General features: G+C 30.9%; 1 protein-coding gene across 2 annotated transcripts in view; it reads left to right on the top strand.

Moving 5' to 3' along the window:
- LOC115875890 (fasciclin-2) overlaps positions 1-12,621 on the top strand; it is a 469,599-nt gene extending 456,978 nt beyond the window's left edge. The window contains exons 11-13 of one of the 2 annotated variants that reach the window (XM_030891453.1): positions 5,024-5,222; positions 6,667-6,744; positions 11,538-12,621. In XM_030891453.1, the coding sequence (XP_030747313.1) occupies positions 5,024-5,222; positions 6,667-6,744; positions 11,538-11,652 (392 nt within the window). In that variant the 3' untranslated portion in view covers positions 11,653-12,621. The remainder of the gene's footprint in view (positions 1-5,023; positions 5,223-6,666; positions 6,745-11,537) is intronic. The other variant, XM_030891454.1, reaches the window with a different exon arrangement.
- Positions 12,622-21,471: the final 8,850 nt, after the last annotated feature.

Genomic DNA, 21,471 nt, shown 5'->3' on the forward strand with positions numbered 1-21,471 from the left:
TTTAAATTTCAATCTAGGGTGACCATGGCTGTGTTAAAAACCCAAATTTTTAATCAAGGAGCCTTGGAGAAATTGATCGTCTAATATTTTTAGTGTCTTGTCCTGGCCGGTTAAAAGATGCCCAAATCGTATTTTTAATCATATCTCAATTTTTTCAAATAGAACGAGGGTGGCTTATTAGCAAATTTGCAAAAAACATTTGTTTACGAATAATTTGGTACCACACACTTGGTATTTCGAATCAAATTGTTTTTATGAACCCCATGTTGCAATTTCAAATAAACCATATCCAAAAATGTCAAAAGTTGACATATGATATGTCATTCTAATCAGAGTGTTATTTTCTATCGAATAAATTAAAAAAATATTGAGGGTGTCATTTAAAAATCAAAATTTGTAGTCATTTCCGGTGAAACAGGAAAAAGAATTGAATACGTCAATCAATTCTAATTTATGTCATATACTAACATACCAAATCTCGTTTTTATCTGAAAAAATAAAAAAGTTATAGGGGCGATCCACTTTTGAGACGCACCCGGTATATAGGTATTATTAGTTGAGGTTGTACTAGATTTTATTTTTTTTGTTCAAATCTTATGTAGAATGTTGAAATAAGGACTTAACATTTTTGTTATTTTTCAATGTTCTTTTTTTACTTATTTAGTAAAATAATTATATTGAAATACATACAAAATGTCTTTTTCTAATAATAATTTTCAAGAAAGTATGTAATTTGAAATTATTGATTTTTCAGACAATTTTTTTCACTACAGTTAAACGTATTTTTACATAAAACATTTTGATGAATAAATTTTTAATATGATTATTATGATTTATTTATCAAAATACTCGTCAGAAACTAATAGAATTTATTCGTTGAAAATAATAATTTTAGTCAAATCGCTGACAGCTGACATTGCTGATAGCAGGTAGAATTATGTAGATTAAAACAAATTACTAGGACTTTAATCATTTTGTCGTCACAAATATCAATCCAAAGTAATTAAATGCAACGGTAGTAATTTCTATGCAACTTTTACCAGGGCTGATTGATTATTATGTTATAAAAACTGGGAATTTTAAAGTATTTAGTTTGAGACGTTTTAACCTCAGCGGTAAATAAAGATTGGAATAATTTCAATTACTATTTCAAGCTCTGAAACATTTAACAGTTGTTGATTGAAGAAATAAGAAGATGCGCAACCTTATGGGTGATTTCGTGACACAAAACCAAACCAACTGTCCGAGATGTACCTGGCGATACCGTCGCCGCTAGCCAACCTGTCCGAGATTTAGTTTAGCTCATCGCTGTCTGAAAATCTAGTTGAAGTCCTATAAATCAAAACGCGTTTCTTTTCGATGGTAATATAATTTCTTTTTCATTCTTTGATAGAATATTATTAACAGAATTTTAATTAACGTCATATTTTTTGCTATTTTAAAATGTTAAAGAAGCACAAAATTTATTTAGTTCAGTGCTACGGAAAGGGTAATAATAGTTATCAGAAAATATGATACTTTAAGAACATCAAAAAAATGACGTTAATGAAAATTAATTATAACGATCTATCAGAGAATAAAATCAAAATTATATTAACATAGAAACGCCTTTTAATTTTTAGGACTTCACTTCACAAATCTTCTTTAATTTTCTCTAAAACGGTATGGAAATTTCGAAAAGTTTAAACGGAATTAACCATTTTAGAACAAGCAAACATTTTTACGAAGAATGCATTTTTCTCAAAATGTCAATAATAAAAAAGTTTTTCCTCTTGTTAAGACAATCCGGGGACATACTGTAGTGTCAATACAGTCAAATTATATGGAAGGTATACGAAACGGATATGGAACGAAAACAGAAGGTATAGTGAGAATCAACCTTAAAAAGGCCTATTTACTAAATTTGATATCGATATTGATATTTCTTTAAAATATCAATACTAGTTATATCGATATTTTTTTAATTATGAACATCCCTAGTAAAAGCAATTTTTTGTGTGTATATAATTAAGCAGTCCTGGTAACTAGCGGCGATCACCTTCAATATGACTCATACATACACTATTTACCGATTATATTACTACATGTTCAACTGGTTTGCTACTGTTTGTATGAAATACCGCATTGGTGCTATGTATATGTTGTTAAAAAATATTAACAAAAAATATTAGTATTAACGTCTTTATCGTGATGAGTGCAGTAATGATATTGTCATCTGGTCATTTGTTGATTTAACATAATTAAAACAATATGGATTATGATTATTATTATCATTCAGGTAATAATTCATTGAATATTTTCAAATATAATACTAATAATTGGTTGTTTTGGAAGGTTATAAAAACATTTTTTTTTTAATATTATATGAATAGATTGATCTTTTAATAATAAAATTATAATTATGTATTGTAGGTATATGAGAGATTTCTTTTAATATTTTTATTACAATGATCGGTTTTAGAGATTTGACAATTCTAACTGATAGATATGTAGATGCTTTTTGTTTATACTTTATAATATAAAGTTTGATAATTTTCACTGTAACGATTTTCTTAAAATGAAACTAGTCTGTCCAACGAGGCATGGAAGATTTCCACAGACTACATCGAAAATATGACAGACAATAAATGTCATTGTCACATTATTATTTCTTTGGTTAGGCTATAATATAGTTGTTGTCGCTATTCGACACGGAGTATTGGAGCCAAATTATATGTGATGAGACTACTAAAGTCACAATTTAAAATTATTCTCAAAAGGTACCTTTTGTACCTTTTGAAACTGACCCAAATAAATAAAAAAATGTCAAAGTTATATTTTTTTTAAATAGAACACGCTGTTTATTATTACATTTTTAGTTTCCACGGTTAAAATAAAGGTAAATTTGATTAAGGCTTACCATACTTTAATCTTACCGTTTCTGAAATATTTACGATTGTGTGAAAATGCAGAAAAATTTTAATGCTTTTATGTCTCTAGGCGCAGGCGTATGTATTTAAATTTTCAAAACCAAATATTGTACTGAAGTTTTTCTATTTAGTAAATTTAGTGTTGCAATAATAAAAATAATACTACCTTATACAGAGTGTGAATTACTAGCTTTAAACAGTTATAACTCTTTTAATTTAAATCGAACACACTCTATTTAAATTGTAGTTTTAGTAGTCCTCCAACGATACCGTCACTCACAATTTCCAAAAATCTAATCATTTGGTTACAATAATTCGTGTAGAATAGCGTGAACACTATTAAAAATTCGAGAGATTATACCGGGTGCGCCTCAAAAGTGGCTCACCCCTATAACTTTTTTATTTTTTCAGATAAAAAAACGAGATTTGGTATGTTAGTATATGACATAAATTAGGATTGATTGACGTATTCAATTATTTTTGGTCACTTCCTGTTTCACCGGAAATAACTACGACTTTTGATTTTTAAATGGCACCCTCGATATTTTTTTACTTTATTCGATAGAAAATGACATTCTGAATAGAATGACATATCATATGCCAACTTCTGACATTCTCGCTTAAAACAAAATTAAATTTTAAAATTCAATCTAGAGTGCCCTGGTTATGTTAAAAACACTAATCCTTAATCAAGGAGCCTTGGAAAAATAGATTTGATTGTCTAACGTTTTTAGTGTCTTGTCCTGGCCGGTTAGAAAATGCTCAAATCGTATTTTTAATCATATCTCAGTTTTTTCAAATAGAACGAGGGTGGCTCATTAGCATATTTTGAAAAAGCTTTTTTTTACGAATAATTTGGTACTACACACTTGGTATTTCGAGGCAAATTTTCGTTACGAACTGCAAGTTATAATTTCAAATAAACTATATGAGAAAATGTCAAAAGTTGACATATGATATGTCATTCTATTCAGAGTGTTATTTTCTGCCAAATAAAGTAAAAAAGTACCGAGGTGCCATTTAAAAATCAAAAGTTGTAGTCATTTCCGGTGAAACAGGAAGTGACCGAAAACAATTGCATACATCAATCAATCCTAATTTATGTCATATACCAACATCCCAAATCTCGTTTTTTTAACTGTAAAAATAAAAAAGTTATAGGGGTGAGCCACTTTTGAGACGCACCCGGTATATTGACATTATATTGTTGACAACCAATTTTTGAAGAAACTGAAATTAATATTATTTTTAACCTCCCTCTATAACATTCAATCAGGTACTTTGCACAGGTCGAATACCTATAGTTCATACCAATTAAACTTTTAGTCACATGATTAAGCTTGACTAGCACAGCGTTGCCCACTTTTACATACTTTCTTTTAATAAAAATATTTTAGGAAATAAAAATGAATTAATTATAAATATATAAACAGTTATTACATTACAAACACTCAAGGAACATAAAGGACCATTATTACCGCTTTCCCGTTCAAAATATTTAATTAAGATTATTTATGATTATTATTTTTTTTTTAAGATACATACTCCTAATATTTATCTCAAGATCTCAAATATCCAAAAATATCACCGGTTCTCCATAAACTTTCAACCTACCATCGACCGTGTATTATATCTGTTTACCAACAAAAATAAAATATCAATACATATTTAAAATTAACAAATGACGCATTTTCACATACCGTTTTACAATAATTCGCGTAGGCATGAGAATATCATTATTGTACCGCACTTTACCGTTGTTTTTTTCTTTAATTTCATAGTTCTCAGCCTTGATTTGTTTTTATTTTCTCTATTAATACCTACACACTAATTACAGGCACGACATAGTCGAATAAAATAACATGAAACTCCATGCTTTAATATCGGTAATAAAAATTATTAAAAGTTATTTTATACAACTAAACATATTTCAGAAAAATAAGTACTCATAGAGAAGTTCTAAAATTGTTCGTATCACAACTCTATTTTTACTTATTTCTCTCAGACGTGCACTTCTATCTTACTATGTACTTTTTTTAGCTCGATGGCTTTGGTTACCATTACTAATATGACACAATAAGACGTTTATGTGTTTTACATGTGTATTTTTCTAGGTGTGGGTCCAGTGTTGCCAGCTGGAGGCACCAGAATGTCGAGTGCAATGATCATTGGTCTCGTGGTGTTGGCGGTGATCATAATTTTGCTCATTGTTGATGTGACGTGCTGTTTGGTGAACAGAACCGGGCTCATAGCTCTGTGCTTCGAAAAGGCTAGAAGAAAGAAGGCAGATGAGGAAGACACGAAACTTGGAAGGTAACAAAACATACAGTTTTGGTAAAATTATTTGTTAATCTAAGTATACTTCAGTTAGTGGATCAATTTTAGTATTTTTTTTTTGGATAACATCAATAAATTCAATAGAAACACTAAGAATTTTTTTTAAAAATTGAAAGAACAGTTTTTTTATTTTGCCAAAAATTAAATAAATGCCAAAATATGATATATATTATTTAGTTAAATTTTATTTATATAACAAGAGACTAAATTATCCGAATTAGTGTTTTTATTTTAAATGAGTTTAAAAAATTAGCATATCTTAACAATAACAGTACCATCTCTCAGTTATAATCTTATACCATTCGATAAAAAAAACAGCGTCAAAGAGGGCTGGGAATGACAACAATGATTATTTTGGAAAGGTCAAACTCTACACATTATTTACTTGGCTCGTACTCTTCTTTATTTTTTAATGGAGCTTACTGCCAGTTGGCCTTAAGAAGGTTTTAATTAATATTTTATTTATTTTTTTTAATAAGAGTTTAAAATTCGGGAAAAAAATATTTTTTGGAAATAATTTTGTGGAAACATTCTATCCTTTTTTAATATTTCAATAATTTGTACGTGCTAATTTTTGACAATTTTTTGTGTCAATTTTTAGCAGTGACGTCTAGAGATTGACCTCGCTAAAATTATTATCGATTGTCATTCCCCAGCCGTCTTTCATGGCGTTTTTTTTCGATCATTAGGTATTAATAATGTATATGTATAAAAATATCTAATTTATACAGGGTAAGTTTTAAATAAATGCAATATTTTTAGGGGTGGTATATTTCGGTCTCAGGAACACGTCTCTGAGGTTATTTTACAAAAAAAGATGTTGAAAATCGTGCATTCTCTTTTAAATTTTCCTGTAAGTTTTAGAAAAATTTTTGGAACTGCCTGTTTTTTTCCACGGTATAAATTCTTAATCCCTAATATTATCATGGTTATGACACAGGATGTAAATACAAAAAAAAATCAGTGGCTCTCAAAATTTTTTAGAAATAAATATTTTTTTTATTTTTATAACTTGAATAACTTGGTTATTTTGAAAAACAGTAAAGAGTAAATCTGTTTCTTTTATTGAGATCTATCAACCCTGAAAATATATATTCTTATTTAGGACTCACCCTGTAAAATAATATATCTAATAAATCTAAATTTATATTAGTAATAATATATCTACTTAATTTGAGAGGAAATAGTGCTGTTTTTGTAAAGCGATGCCTCTCTAGTAATTTACCACCTTATTATACGTCACATAACACTTCACCGGCTACTAACACACGCCCTAGCGCCTAAACTCCTCCCCCTATCACCCACACACGCCCCCAACCACGCCTACAAGAAACTCTCGCCGCCAAAAACAACTACAAAAACCATCACCGTTGCCCAATTCTAGTCTATACAGTTGGCGTTTTCCGCTGCCTTATTGCAGTTACAAGGCAGCGCCTGCGCACCCCAACAGCCTCAACCTGCCGCAGCCGATCAAACTCGCCGGAACGCCCACCACTACGTAAGATAGAGCACGCCCCCACGCTCCTCCCACTTTATAAAACACATATCCTTTGCCCCGCCCATATAATTTGAATATTACACTATCAGACTTCTTTTTTAATACGTAAATTGACTTGAGCCGAGCGCTGTAATGTAACGTTTATTCGCTGCTCGCGACGAGCGTTTCGTTGGAAATAAAATGTCGTTTTGCCAGAATGCTCGGCTCGCTGTGCTCCAATATTTTTCTAGCCTTTAAAATATCGGATCTAAAAATTGGGAGTGCTACGTTTGTTCAAACTTTTTAGCTATTTATTTTTTTTACCCTGCCAATTAACGCAAACACAATTAAAGAAGACACTATATCTACTAGATATCTGATTAGAATATGGACATTCGCCGAACCTGTACTGACTTGTAATGTAACAATGAAAGAAATTCGCTGAAAAAAAGCCGACAGTCGTGTGGAGCCCCGTTGTTGTTCGCGAATCGCTTGGTTCGCCAATTATTTCGCGGCAATCGACTAGCGAAACGTCATACGCGCTCCACAACGAATCAGGAACCTGTTACTGAAGAACGGCGATCTATAACGACAAAACTATTTTTTGTATATAAATAATTTATTTGCAAATAAATTATTTATAATCGCTCTTGGAGGAAGGTCGAGCCGCAGTAACCGCATAGCGCCGTGTTTCGCTCCAGCCGTCACGCTCCTAGGGTCGCGATTTCGTCGGTCCCGAACAGTAATAACTGGAACTGTTAAGTACGTAGCATCGCGCGATCTCGACCGCTTCGTCTGTCGCGAAGGGATGTAACTAGTAACGATCTATACCGCGATGTATTTCGCTCCAGTACTAGTGGTCGCGCGACTGTTGGAGCGCTCGTAGGGTCGAGTTTTCTTCGGTTGCGAACAGTAGCAACTGGAACTGGTAAGCACGTAGTGTCGTGCTTTGATCGGTCGCTATTGGCGTTAATGCTCCCGTTACTTTCGAGATCGTGATTTTTTGAGTAGGTCTAGGTGCTAGGCATTTTTGATTGATAATAAATACATGTTAGGTACATTAGATAGTTACAAATAAACACTTTTTCAAAAATAAAAAAAACAAAGAAGAAATATGGCCGAAAAAAAAGGAAATTTGTAAAGCTACTTTCAAATAATATCGTTTAACGTCTTGGGAGTAGCAAGGTACAGCTTGCCATGCTAGAGCCGTTCGGTATACAAGGAAGGTAATGTGGCTAACACTACGCTTCAACCGCCTATTATTACCTCAGGATTGTGAATCCCAAGTACTCATTTAAGGCTGAGTCGACCTAGGTACTCAAACTATTTTTATTTTGATAAAAATAGTCGGCTGATGAAACGCCGGGTGTAAGCACACTGTAGAACCCACTACCTTGAGATTGGTAGACGAGAGCCTGTACCTCTACGCCATCGGGCACCTTACTTTTAAATAATATAATAATAAAAATATAATCCCAATTTGCGTTATATAGTATATAGTCTGCAAAGAAAGGGAATTACATTTTACTAACATACGGGAATAAAGTAAGACTGATTTTATTTTGAATATTTGACCATTTTACTTCTAACTTTTCACCAATAAGTACAGTACGTCTGTCCGTTCTGTGGCTACGGGGTATCCGTGAGAGGGGAAACGATATTCTCTCGATGTTTTTCGTAAAAAATTAGACGACGCGTCCCATCAATAAAAATTGGACAAATTTGCAAGTAGCCAATAAAATGAGTGGGCGGAGCGATTTGCGGTGACGTACTCGTCAAGTCGACGTATAAAATATATTGCTGTTTATTTAAATGTTTTTTATCCAGCACACGAACTGTATATATAGTAGATGAAAACATACACGTTGATAAAGAAACTTAACATATGGCGTAGGTATCTCGAATAATGGTTCAAATTATGTTACTTTTTATTGTTTAAGCTAATCTAAAAAAAGTAAACAGATTTTAAGAAAAAAGATAGAAAAATATAATTATCTTACAAATGTATGTATTATAATTTAAATTCTAACAGTTGTAACGTGTATCAGAAGAATATAAATCTAAATAATATTGGCAAAAATATAAAACTTAATATAAAAAGCTCTTCTTCAGTCTGAAGAAAAGATGGCGAATAAAAAGTATTGAATACTAATAAGTTATATTATTTTATTTAATAGTTTTATTTTCAAAATTAAAAGCTAACATAACAAAATTTTTTTAACCATGTTGCTTATTGTTTACAAATTTGGGGTGTTTATGAATTGTTCTTGTTTATGAATTCGCGCGGACACAGAGATAACGGCAGGGAGATGAGTAGGTAGATACAGTGCCCAGAAATACCGCATAGGTGGGAACAGCGACACTTTGGAAGCCGGAGCCTCGGTTAAAAAATCGCGATATTTGTCTGGAACGGTCGCTAGTGTAACGCGACTAATGTGGAACCGGTATTCCCATCACTACTAGCGAATGCTTGTGTTACAAACCGTTACATTACAACGCTTGGTTCATTTCAATCTCTGCCTTTTCGCTTAAATATACAGGTTGTTCATTTGTTTATTACTCGCGGCAAGAGCTTTATGGTTGAAATATGACAACCTCGGCCCTCTCGTCGAGAGACGACGCGACGGGACGAGTCGGCAGCTTAGCTTAGTATTTATTTGGAATGTAGGCAGTGTTGCCATTCTGTTCCCCAATAAGTAACCGTCCAATTAACAATCTGTATAACATCAATTCGATTTTGGGACATTTTTGTTAAACTTTCTTTACTGAAGGATACATTTTGTTGCAAAAAAAACAACGTTAAATATTTCACTTATCCGTTGCAAGTCTGATAGTATAATATTTGATAATTGCAGCTTATAATAGTATCTTAAGACAAGTATTTTGTATTTTATTTGCTGAAATTTAGAATGCTTTACCTGCTTTACCATCCTTTTCATAAGTTTGCATGCTTGGTATTTATAGTACATATATGAAATATAATATGAAGAGCATGGTACAATGTAGTATCTTTTACTGCTTATTAGTATTTCTTTTATTTAATTTTCTTAAAGCCGAAACTTCAGAAATACAGGGTAGTCCGAACTGTATTCCGGAAACTTCGGCAGCATATTTTGCAGATAAAAATAAGTTAAAAAGTTCCTATAAATGTATGTCCTAAAATGCTTAGTTTTGGGTGATACAGGGTGTAGAAATTTTATTTTATTTCGATTTTTTCCTAATAATTTCTGAAGTAACATCATTATTTGGATGGAAATTGGTGTCTGGGAGTTTTTTGACATGAGAAATTTTATTTTTATGTCAATATGACTCCAACTTGTAGAGGGCGCTACCTACATATTTTTAAACTGGTGTGAAAAGTAATAACTTTTCGGCCGTACAAAAAAAATAAATAATAATAATGTACCTGTGTAAAACTACCGAGTAAAAAATATATATTTACGGCGTTTTTTTACGTAAAAAGGGTCTCTCGGTAAAAGTCACTAAGAGTAATGGGTCTCGAGATATTTGGAATGGAAAGAATCAATACATGTCATTATTGACATAAATTAAACATATTGACTAAATAGTTATTAGACTGAAATTATAAATTTTAAATGTTTTTGTGCCAAAAGTTCAACAGAAACTGTTTCCTCATCATTTTTTCGAAGAAAAATTTATGATTAATTTAAAAAATAAAAAGTTCAACATGATTATTATTTGTTAATAATGTATGACTATTTCCATTCCAAATATCTTGAGAACGGTTACTTGTAGCGATTTTTACCAAGATCAATTTTTCACGTGAAAGATCACGGAAATGTATATTTTTTCACTCATGAGTTTTATACAGGTACGGACGAAAAGTTATTACTCTTAAAAACAGTTAAAACACATGTAGGTGGCATAGGAGTGACAATAGGAGTCATATTGACATAAAAATCAAATTTTTCATGTCAAAAAAACTCCTAGACACCAATTTTCATCCAAATATTGACGTTACATACGTTTATATACGAAATTTTTTACTTATTTTTCTCTGCAGAATATGCTGCTGAAGTTTCCGTAATATAGTTCGGGCTACCCTGTATACGAAAATATATAACTCGCAGGATTATATTTACATGAAAAACAGAATCACAGTATACAGTGATTTGATCCCAACAAATACAAACAAAAATTAAACAAACCGTGTGTTTGTTTTTAATTTGATTTGACCACAGAGTTAAAAAAATATAATACATTTTTAAAGATTTGACGTTATTTGTGTAGTTTCAGGATATATCATAAAAGTAGAAAACCTTGTTATGACTGGTTCATGCTTCCGATGTTAACATAAATCTTAGTCTATACAGAATGTCCCAGAAATAAGTGCAAGTATTTTAAAGCGTAGGTAAATATTTGCACTTATTTAAGACTGACCCTGTGAAATCACATTTATCTGTTTATAATCCAAACATAATATATCCAAGGACTGGAGCTATATTGGACACTACTGTGCAAAATTCTAACTTATGAAAAGTTATGTTTTCATTTTTGTTGCAAATTCCACAAATCATGCACTTTATACATTTTATCGCACATAATTTTCGTCTTATTTTGATAAAAAAATATTCTTCCAACGTCCAAACCCAGATTTTTCCCAAAAAAATCGGTTTTACTATTTAACAGAAAGTATCAAAAACTTTTTTACCTATATTCATTTTAATTTCGGCTTCCCATTACAAGTAAAATTTTTCTTAGCATGACATTGAAAAAACTTTAGTTGTGTACTTTTTTTGCAATGCCACATTATTTTATTTTTACAAAATATTAACATACAATTTTTTTTCCAGTGAAGAAAAGGAACCGCTGAGGCAACATGATGAGAAACCCTCAAGTGTTGAGTTTGATGGAAGACAGGTGCACACTAAAAGAGGAGAAATCATAGGGAAACACTCAGCAGTTTAGTGTAATAATTGTATAAATTAAAAAAAAAACTATTATAAGACTTTATGCGTACCAGTGTTATGCTATTACTATTATTATGTGCCAAAAAAATGCATACGCCTATTTAATGACAAAAGATTAATGAAAATATTGTTGCTTTTTCAAAAAATATTGTATCTTGGTGTACAAAAACACAATCTATTTGTATGTTTTAAATAGAGGTTACTAAACTAAGTATTATTGCCAAAAATCAATGTATTTAAGTGTAAGAGCTTAAATGTTTGAAAAGCTGTATTAAAATACTTAAATGTCTTTAATCAGTATTATAAATGTTCTATTATTTAATTAAAAAAGTTGTACTTAAGTAAAAAAACATCATCTAATTATAATACTTTGTACTTATTTTTTTACAAATTTAAGTAAACTCATACCCACTTCCGACATATTGTAATGTGTTTTTATTAGATCACACTGTATATTGTTGGTACTCAAGTTCTGAATCTAAAATACACCTAACCAAAGTGTTTTTATTTTGTTTAGAAAAAACTCTCTCAATACATGTTAGTGTCTTAAATGTAACATATAGTATTATAAAGGTTGATTTACTTTATTAAATTTGTGAATCTAATTTTACTGGATTTTACTACTTAATTTTTTTTTTATTATGTATATATTATAAAAATGTATTTTATTTAAAACACAGTTCTCAAAACTCTATTTAGTACTTAAAAACAAAGAAACATATTGACTGAATTGTATTTATTTGAATTCTCATAGACTTTGTATAATCATATTGTTGTAAACCCCCATACACATTCCTGTTTAGATTAATACAGAGGGTGAACCATATATAATAGTATAGCAGACTGAAACTAAAATTAAATATGGCACACTCTGTATAGTCACCTGAGTAATAATAACTGTGCCTAGCTTGTATTAAAAGAAAAACAAATAAATATTTGATCGCTCAGTAGAAAAATGAGGCTTAAAGTATACTAGACGAAATATTTTTCTATGCCAATTTGGACTATATTTCTGATTCATCTCTGATTTGCCAAAAAATCATGACAAACCTATGAAAAATGCAATTTTATGGATTATTTTATTAAACTTTCGGATATAGTACCCGAGAATTCGTATTTTTACTTTTATATAAATTTAGTTAAAATATAAGTAGTTAGACTCTTTGTATGTTTATATTATAGCTATTTATTGTACCAAAGTGTTAGTATTTAATAATTCAAAGATATTATTTTGTTTTTTAATTATTTAAGCTTGAAATCGTTTGGAAACGGTCGATGTAGCTTTTGATATTTCATCAAAAATAAAAAAAAAATCAGAAGGTTGTTTTATTTCTTCCAGTCCTAAAATAATAGGATTTTTTTATGAACGGCAAACAAGAAATCACATAATTAGTTATTGATACATTTTGTTGAATAAAATATAACTCTTTTATATTTCCAAAACTTAAAATAAAAATTGTTATGCAACCAGAGATTCACCTAATAATATGGCATTTGATTCTCTAGTTGCATACCCAATTACAAGATTTGGAGACCTCTTGCGACGCACATTGAAAACATTAAAGAGAACTATACAGAAATTTAGAACTATTTGCACTGTATCAAATAAAGATGTCACTACCAGACATAAAAAAAATGAGTAATACAGGATGTCCCAGAAAGAAGTGCAAGTATTTTAAGGGGTGGTAGATCTCGACAAAAGAAACATATTTTCTCTTCATCGTTTTTTAAATAAGTCCAAAATAACGGAGTTATTTTACTTTGAAAATTTTCAAAAAAATGATTTTTTGCTAAAATTTTGAGAACCACTGGATCTTTTCTGGATTTTCTTTTTTGTAAATTTAATCTAATACCTATGTTGCCATATTATCAAGAAATTATGTTTTTTTAACTAAAAACTAAAAAAAATCCAAAAATGTTTTCAAAAAATTTCGAATTTTCAAAAATTTTTTTTCGCGAAAATAACCTCATAGACGTGTTTCTAGGGTTGAACTATACTACCAGTTAAAATACTTGCACTTATTTCTGCGACACCCTGTATACCATACGATCGAAAACAACTGGCGTCTAGTTGGCTTAGAAATGAACGTCGATGACATTCCCCATGTACTTTTACATACAAAATAACAGCGATTTTTATTTCATAGCCATCGCTGACGCCGTTTTTTTTATCAATCGGTAGAATAGCTATTATAATAGCTATTCTGTAGCTGCTCAGGGCCAGCGGAAGGAAAATATTGAGACCGGGCGAATTCATATTTTGGCGCCCCTAATAATCTCTCTCATTCGATACTATACTTTTAACCACACCTAAGTATTTAGCATATGTTATTTGTTCTTTTAATAATACATTTTTCTTATCTGACTTGATAAACCAAAATGTAGGCTTTGAGGTAATTTGTTTTACAGGGTTCGGCAATAGTGCCTCAGGGTGGTCATTAACTTCTATAGGGTGGCTCAAAAAACTGTGAGTGGATTGGGATGATTGTTTTAAATGGATATGAGTAAATATTTTTCGATAGTTTCAGATATATTAATATTTAAATAAGAAATAAATATGCGAGGGGTGTCTCACTCGGGTAAAAAATGTACACGTACTGCCAAAATACACTTCCACTACTAAGCTACTACCAATGACTATGAAGAAGACTGCCTATGACTGCCATGTAATTATTATAGGCGACTGCCATAAGACTGCCAATGACTGCCAGCGACTGCCAAGAAAATGTACAGGTAATTCCAATAGTGAGACACCCCTCGTAAATATGTTTTAGTCTTCCTTAAAAAAATATTAAAAATACAAAAACAGTCCTGAAATCAAAACTTTATTAGGTGTTTATTTTAGATAGTCTGTACTTACTTTGCTATAAATATGGTAATCGTAAATCATACAGGATGTTCAAAATTCTATGCCAAACTTTCTAAAACAAAATAATTTTTCTCCGTTTTATTTAAATGGAATACCCTGTATACTATTTTTTTATTAGATGGAGAATTAAAAAATGAAAATTTTTTGTATTTAAAGTATTTCAAAAATTTTAATGGTTTCGCAGATACACGCAGTATTATTTCATAGGGCTCTCTCAACGGTAAACACAAAAATACACCCTGTACATTATATTTTCAATAGATGGAGAATTAAAAAATATTTTTTTTTTGTATTTAGAGTATTTCAAAATTTTTAATGGTATCGCAGATATTCGCGGATTGTTGGTAAAATACCTATTTCATATGGCATTTTACCAGGGTTGAAAAAAATGATGATTTTTAAAAAAAAATCAAAAAAATCTGATTTTTTTTATTTAAATCAGATTTTTTTGATTTAAATCAGATTTTTTTGATTTTAATTCAAAACAATATTTTTTCCGAACGGATTTCCGAATGACTAGGACTTATTTCCAATTAAAGTCCTATCTTAAATGGATAAATCCGTTACTTAAATGGATACCCCGTACCGATAACATTAACAATTCTACGGGGAGTTGTGATTTTTCCACATCGGTCCTAATCTAACCAAGATATTCCGCAAAAAAAGTCGTTCGCTTCAGATCAAAAGAATTTTTTTTTTCAAACGTCTGAAAAGTATTAATTTTTGTCATTTTAACGCCTAGGCATAAAAGTACAAAAATATATTATTAAACTGATATTAAGTGTAAAATTCAAGGAGTGTACAAATTGTTGCTCGATTACTGTTTATATTATTTGTAATGTTTGAAATTGATTAAAAAATTATTTGTAATGTTTACAAAAAATGTTATGTTCTATTCGGAGTAAAAATTTACTTTTTGTGCCTCACTGTAACGTCGGAATAGCTTTACGATGGTCCTTCAAAGGTTAGGTTAATACACTATTGTTCCGAAATATTCTTAAGTAGAGAATGAAATTAGTATGTATTATATCTAATGTCAAAGTGTAAAGTACTTACTGCAGATCAAAATGTCGGTATGAATTTGGAAGCATACTTAATATAATACTTTTTATTACTAAAGCATAAAACAACATATTTTCTGACAACGATTATAGATTCTCGGGAATGAAGATATAGTCTCTATATTAGAGGAACTAGTTCTGCACTAGACTTTGCGAATGATATGTATTCGAACAGCGAATTTTGTCACTTATACATAAATTTGAAAATAAATCCCTGCGTTTAGCGGTCTAATGGATTCACACGAAATTACTTAAAAAATCGGTCAAAGAATTAAATTGTCGAATAGATATTTTTCTATAGTTTAATAACATTTACAATTATTTTTCGATTTATTATCTGTTATACCTGGTTATAGAAATATGTTTTATAGTTGTCTAGGACACATTTTTGTAACTTTTACAGTTATCTTTTGATTTATAATAAAGTTTCAATAATTTTTTTTTTATTTAAATCACATTGTTAAAATAAAAAAAATCACTTGATTTAAATCACGATTTAAATCATGATAAATCATTTGATTTAAATCATGCCAACCCTGCATTTTACACATTAAATTTTTATCAAAGCCACCCAATGATTTTTCTCTCGAATTTTACCATTCAAAGAGCCATATGAAATAATACTGCGCGTGTATCTGCGAAACCATTAAAGTTCCAAGTTTTTGGAATACTTTAAATACAAAAAATCTTCATTTTCTAACTCTTCATCTAATAAAAAAAATAATATGTATATAAGGTGTTCCAATTAAAAAAAAAAACAAAGCAAATTAAAGGATTATGTAAAGCGATCTGAACAGAATCCAAAAATGCAATATTATACAGGGTGTTCCATAAAAATATCATCCCGATCCACTTAATTTTTTGAGCCACCCTATAGAAGTTAAAATATTTTCCTGAAATGCATCCTCGTACATACTTTAGGTGTGCACTTAAACAAAATTCTAAATTTTTTTTATTCTAGGAGCTACATATGCCCGACGTGCTATTGCCGGACCCTGTATAAACAAGTAAAGTAAAATATATTATGAGTCTTATTGTGTGGAAGTTTTAATTTTAATTAAAATTACATAGACTCATTTATGAAAAAAAAGCATTGTATTGGAAACCTTATTAGATAGTTGATTATACAGTATGCCGGGTGCGGATCTCAAAGGTGGTTCACTCCTATAACTTTTTTATTTTTTCAGATAAAAAAACGAGATATGGTATGTTAGTATATGACATAAATTAGGATTGATTGACGTATACAATTGTTTTTGGTCACTTCTTGTTTCACCAGAAGTGATTACAACTTTTGATTTTTTAAATGGCACTCTCGGTATTTTTTTATATCATTCGATAGAAAATGACACTCTGAATCGACTGAATTTCGTACCACACACTTGGTATTTCGAGTCAAATTGTCACTATAAACCGCATGTTACAATTTCAAACAAACCATAAGAGAAAGTGTCAAAAGTTTACATATGATATGTCATTCGGGTGCCGAGCTACAGCGGCATCCAAGGCAACGAAAAAGCCGATGAGCTAGCTAGGCAGGGATCATCGGCATCCTATCTTGGTCCAGAGCCAGTACTGGGAATACCCAAATGTATGGCCCGTAGTGCACTAAAACTCTGGATCAAGCACACTGTCCACTGGAGAAACAGACAGGGGCACAGGCACAGCAAGGCTTTTATCCAAGGACCTAGCTCTAAAACCGCAAAAGAACTGCTAATGCTTAGCAGGAATAAAGTGCGGATTACAACAGGCCTCTTGACAGGACACATGGCTGTCAAGTGTTATCTGAACAAGCTCAACCTGTATCAAGGAAGTCTTTGCTGCAGACTCTGCGATAAAGATCCTGAAACAGCGGAGCACATAATATGTCATTGCGAAGCTCTGGATCGCAAGCGACACTCTTTATTTGAGAAAGCTAGGCTAGAACCGGAGGAACTATGCTCCCATCCTATCAAGGACCTGCATAAGCTAGTGCAGGGCATAGGAGAATGGGTGCAGATATAGAAGGGGGACAAACACAATAGGCCTCACAGGTCGCAGTGTTTCCGGCAGAGGACGGCCCCTTGTTATGGAAAAAAAATATGTCACTCTATTCAGAGCATCATTTTGTAACGAACCAAGTAAAAAACCGAGGGTGCCGTTTAAAAATCAAAAGTTGTAGTTATTTCCGGTGAAACAGGAAGTGACTAAAAACCAGGGTTGGCATGATTTAAATCATGATTTAAATCGTGATTTAAAGCATGTGATTTTTTAAATTTTAATCATGTGATTTAAATCAAAAAATCAACTTTTTTAAAACTTTACAATAAATAGAAAAATATCTATAAAAGTTATAAAAATGTGACCTAGAAAACTATAAAAAATATTTCTATAACATATACCGTGCTGGCAACTGTTACTTTTGGGTCGGCATTTACATGTGTGGAAGTAAATCGCATAGTGATCTTATTAAGTCGGAGTGAGAGAAATGCGACGGTGTGCTGTTGCGGCGCGCGGCGTTGCCGTTGCGCCTTTCCCTATCAAGTAAAGTAAAATAACGATCACAAACCGCTTATTTTTAAAAGACTTTTTTTTTCAAGAGATAACTAGATAAAAAAATTAGACATGTTTCTGAGCATCTGAAATGGAATTATAAGGATATCGTTAGGGTGTCATTTTTTTATAACGAGAAAACGTCAGTAATCGCGATAATTTAAAAACTCAACTTTTTAACACATAACAGGCCATAACTCAAGAACCACTTTAGATATTGAAACTCTTTTTTATTTTCAAGATCGGATATTTTACAACATGCTTACATAAGAAAAATTCGATAAGGTTGTTTTTTCCATTCAAAAATTGTAAACAATCCATCCATTTACTTTTAGAGCATAAAAATTTTCAGCAAGATTTTCACATACTGTCTACAAAGAAAATACAACAGAAATATTAACAAAGTTCTTGAAAAAACTATAATCTATTATTTCTGATAGATTTCGAGATATCGATTTTTGAATTCAGAGTTCTAATAGCGCGACCACTATCGAACACCCACTCAATTCTACTTATTTTTACCAAAAATGCAAGTGTTTCTAGCTTGCACTTAAAAAAATTCAAGCTATAGGGAAAATTACAACGACTCGTTAATAAATAAACAAATCAAGTATCACGAGACGTAATTAAATCGTGAAACTGAACGCATGACGTACACCTTTCCCTAGAACTTTAAGTACTGACAGAGGTATTGATTGGGTCGACCGGACAACTGCGACAAATTTGCTATATCCCCTTCCACGTCTCCTAGCAATGTTCAGTTTCTCGGTTTATTTCATACGTTTGGCAACGTGTTTTCTGTCCTCTCTTTGTTCAGTACATTATAAACGCATTGCACTCTTCTTACATACGGAAATCTCGACCCAAGACTAACCTTTGCCAGCCCTTAGTATACCCTATATCTATTCGTTAAATAAAATGTTACACTTGCTATTGTAACGTATATTTAAATACGTTCAATAAATCGAAAAATTGTAAATGTTATAAAACTATATAAAAAATGATTTCTATATAACACATATACCTACTACATATCTATTCATCAAATAAAATGTTGGACCGATTTTTGAAGTAATTTCGTGAGAATCCATTAGACTTCTAAAGGGCAGGGATTTATTTTGAAATTTATGTACAACTGACAAAAAATGCTGTTTGAATACATTTCATTCGCAACCTCTAGTGCAGAAAAAGGTTCTTTTGATGATAGACTATATCTTCAAATCGTTGTCAGAAAATATGCTGTTTTATATCTTTTTATTTTACACTTTGACAGAATAGATAATATACTAATTTCATTCTCGACTTAAGACTATTTCCGAACAATAGTGTATTGTGTAAGGAGTAAAAATTATACTTATTTTGACGAGATTGTACGTTTGACGGATTAGCGTAAACAGGGAGACACAAAAGTACATTTTTACTCCGAGTAGAATATATTATATTTTTACAAATTAAACATTACAAATAATTTTTTAATCAATTCCAAACGTTGCAAATTATATAAAAGTAATGCCTTGTAAGTAATCGAGTAACAATTTGTACACTCGTTGAAATTGACGCTTAATATCAGTTTAATAATATATTTTTGTACTTTTGTGCTTAGGCGTAAAAGTGCTTTACTTGTATGCCTAGGCGTTGAAATTACAAAAATTAATAGACTTGTGGCATTTCAAAAAAAAAAACCTTTTGATCTGAAGCGAGCGACTTTCTTTGTATGATATATTGGTCACCGATGTCTGGAAAAATGACACGCGCCGTAGAATTGTTAATGTTGTCAGTATTGGACAAAGTTATGAAAATTTAGCCATTTAGGATGGGTATTTAATTGGAATTAAGTCCTAATTATTTGGAAATCCGATTTAAATAATGTTTTCTATTAAAATCGAAAAAATCAAAAAAACCTGATTTAAATAAAAAAAATCAGATTTTTTTGATTTTTAAAAAAAAATCATGATTTTTTCCAACCCTGCTAAAAAAAATTGGGTATGTTAATCAATCCTAATTTATGTCATGTACTAACCTACCAAATCTCGTTTTTTTTATCTGAAAAAATAAAAAAGTTATAGGGGGTGCGCCCCACTATTGAGACGCACCCGGTATATATTTTCAAAATACAATACTAACTGAAAACTAAGTACCGACACGGGCTGACTCCAAGAATCTGCACTGTCAGTGTGTCGAAAAAATATTATATTCTATTTAAGACTTCTAAAAAAGGAAGTCTTTTCGGTAAATACAAGAGAATATGTATAAACCTATCTCCTACTCAACATTCTCCATTCTTCAACAAATTATATAAAAAATATAATACAATTTGGACTATAAATATTATTTAATATATATAAAAAACACCTTGTATATTATAATATCCATCCTACAAAAGTAACCTTTTAAGTTAAATTCTGGTCACAAAATATGGAATTTCATAAAAACCTCTTAAAATATTAAACGAAAACATTTATCGGAGAAAAAATACCCCTGAGTTTTCCCCGATAAACATTTCCGAATTTCCCTGAATTTTCCTTCATCGGCGGGTCTTATGAGATTTGAAAAGTAAAAGCTGAAAGGATGAAACCAAAATAAAAATGGAAATGCCTTGATAAAGAGCGTTGTTTTGAAAGTCAGAAGAAACAGTAAGTAAAAAGGTTATTTCATTTTTTTGTTAAATGTTAATGTACTTTGTGGTGGTGTATATACAGGGTGTCCCAGGCTGAGCATGCATTAGAAATTTTTAGAGAACTGCAAAATCTAGATCGGAGATTATTTGCATATCATTGTTTCAACGAGATCTATCGATTAAAAGTATTTTGCATATGGCGGCACTTCCGGAAATACCGGAAGTTGACGACAACTTTCATATTTTAAATGGGTAACCCCATTTTTTATTACATATTTAAATTCTTTTTTGGAAAAAAAATATTTAAAATTCTTGGAAGAAAAAATCTGCCTGCCAAAAAAATAGTATAGCCTAAACGTTAAATTTTGTAATTATCACAACCACTGTGACATAAAGAAAAGACATGTGGCTATCTATTTCAGAAATTAAATTGTTTAATGTCATATAATATTGGCAGCATATTGGCCATAGCTGTCATAGAATTGAGAGATTAGAACATTATGACACTGCAATGATAATGACAAATAATTTTGCAAATAATTGATTTCTGAAGGTATTATTGTGTTGTATATTGTAGGTGTTTCTCAAGTATATTTTAATATAAAAATGCCCCATAAACAATGTGCAAATATATACTTTTTTTATTAAAAGAAGAATCTTCAAAATTTGTGAAGCAGCAGACACGTAGTGGATGGGTCGAAAAAACCTTGGAATATATATACCACAGGGTGTCCCAAT

This window comes from Sitophilus oryzae, unplaced genomic scaffold (genome assembly GCF_002938485.1).
Source record: "Sitophilus oryzae breed Bouriz unplaced genomic scaffold, Soryzae_2.0 scaffold_1396_pilon_pilon, whole genome shotgun sequence".
NCBI lineage: Eukaryota > Metazoa > Arthropoda > Insecta > Coleoptera > Curculionidae > Sitophilus > Sitophilus oryzae.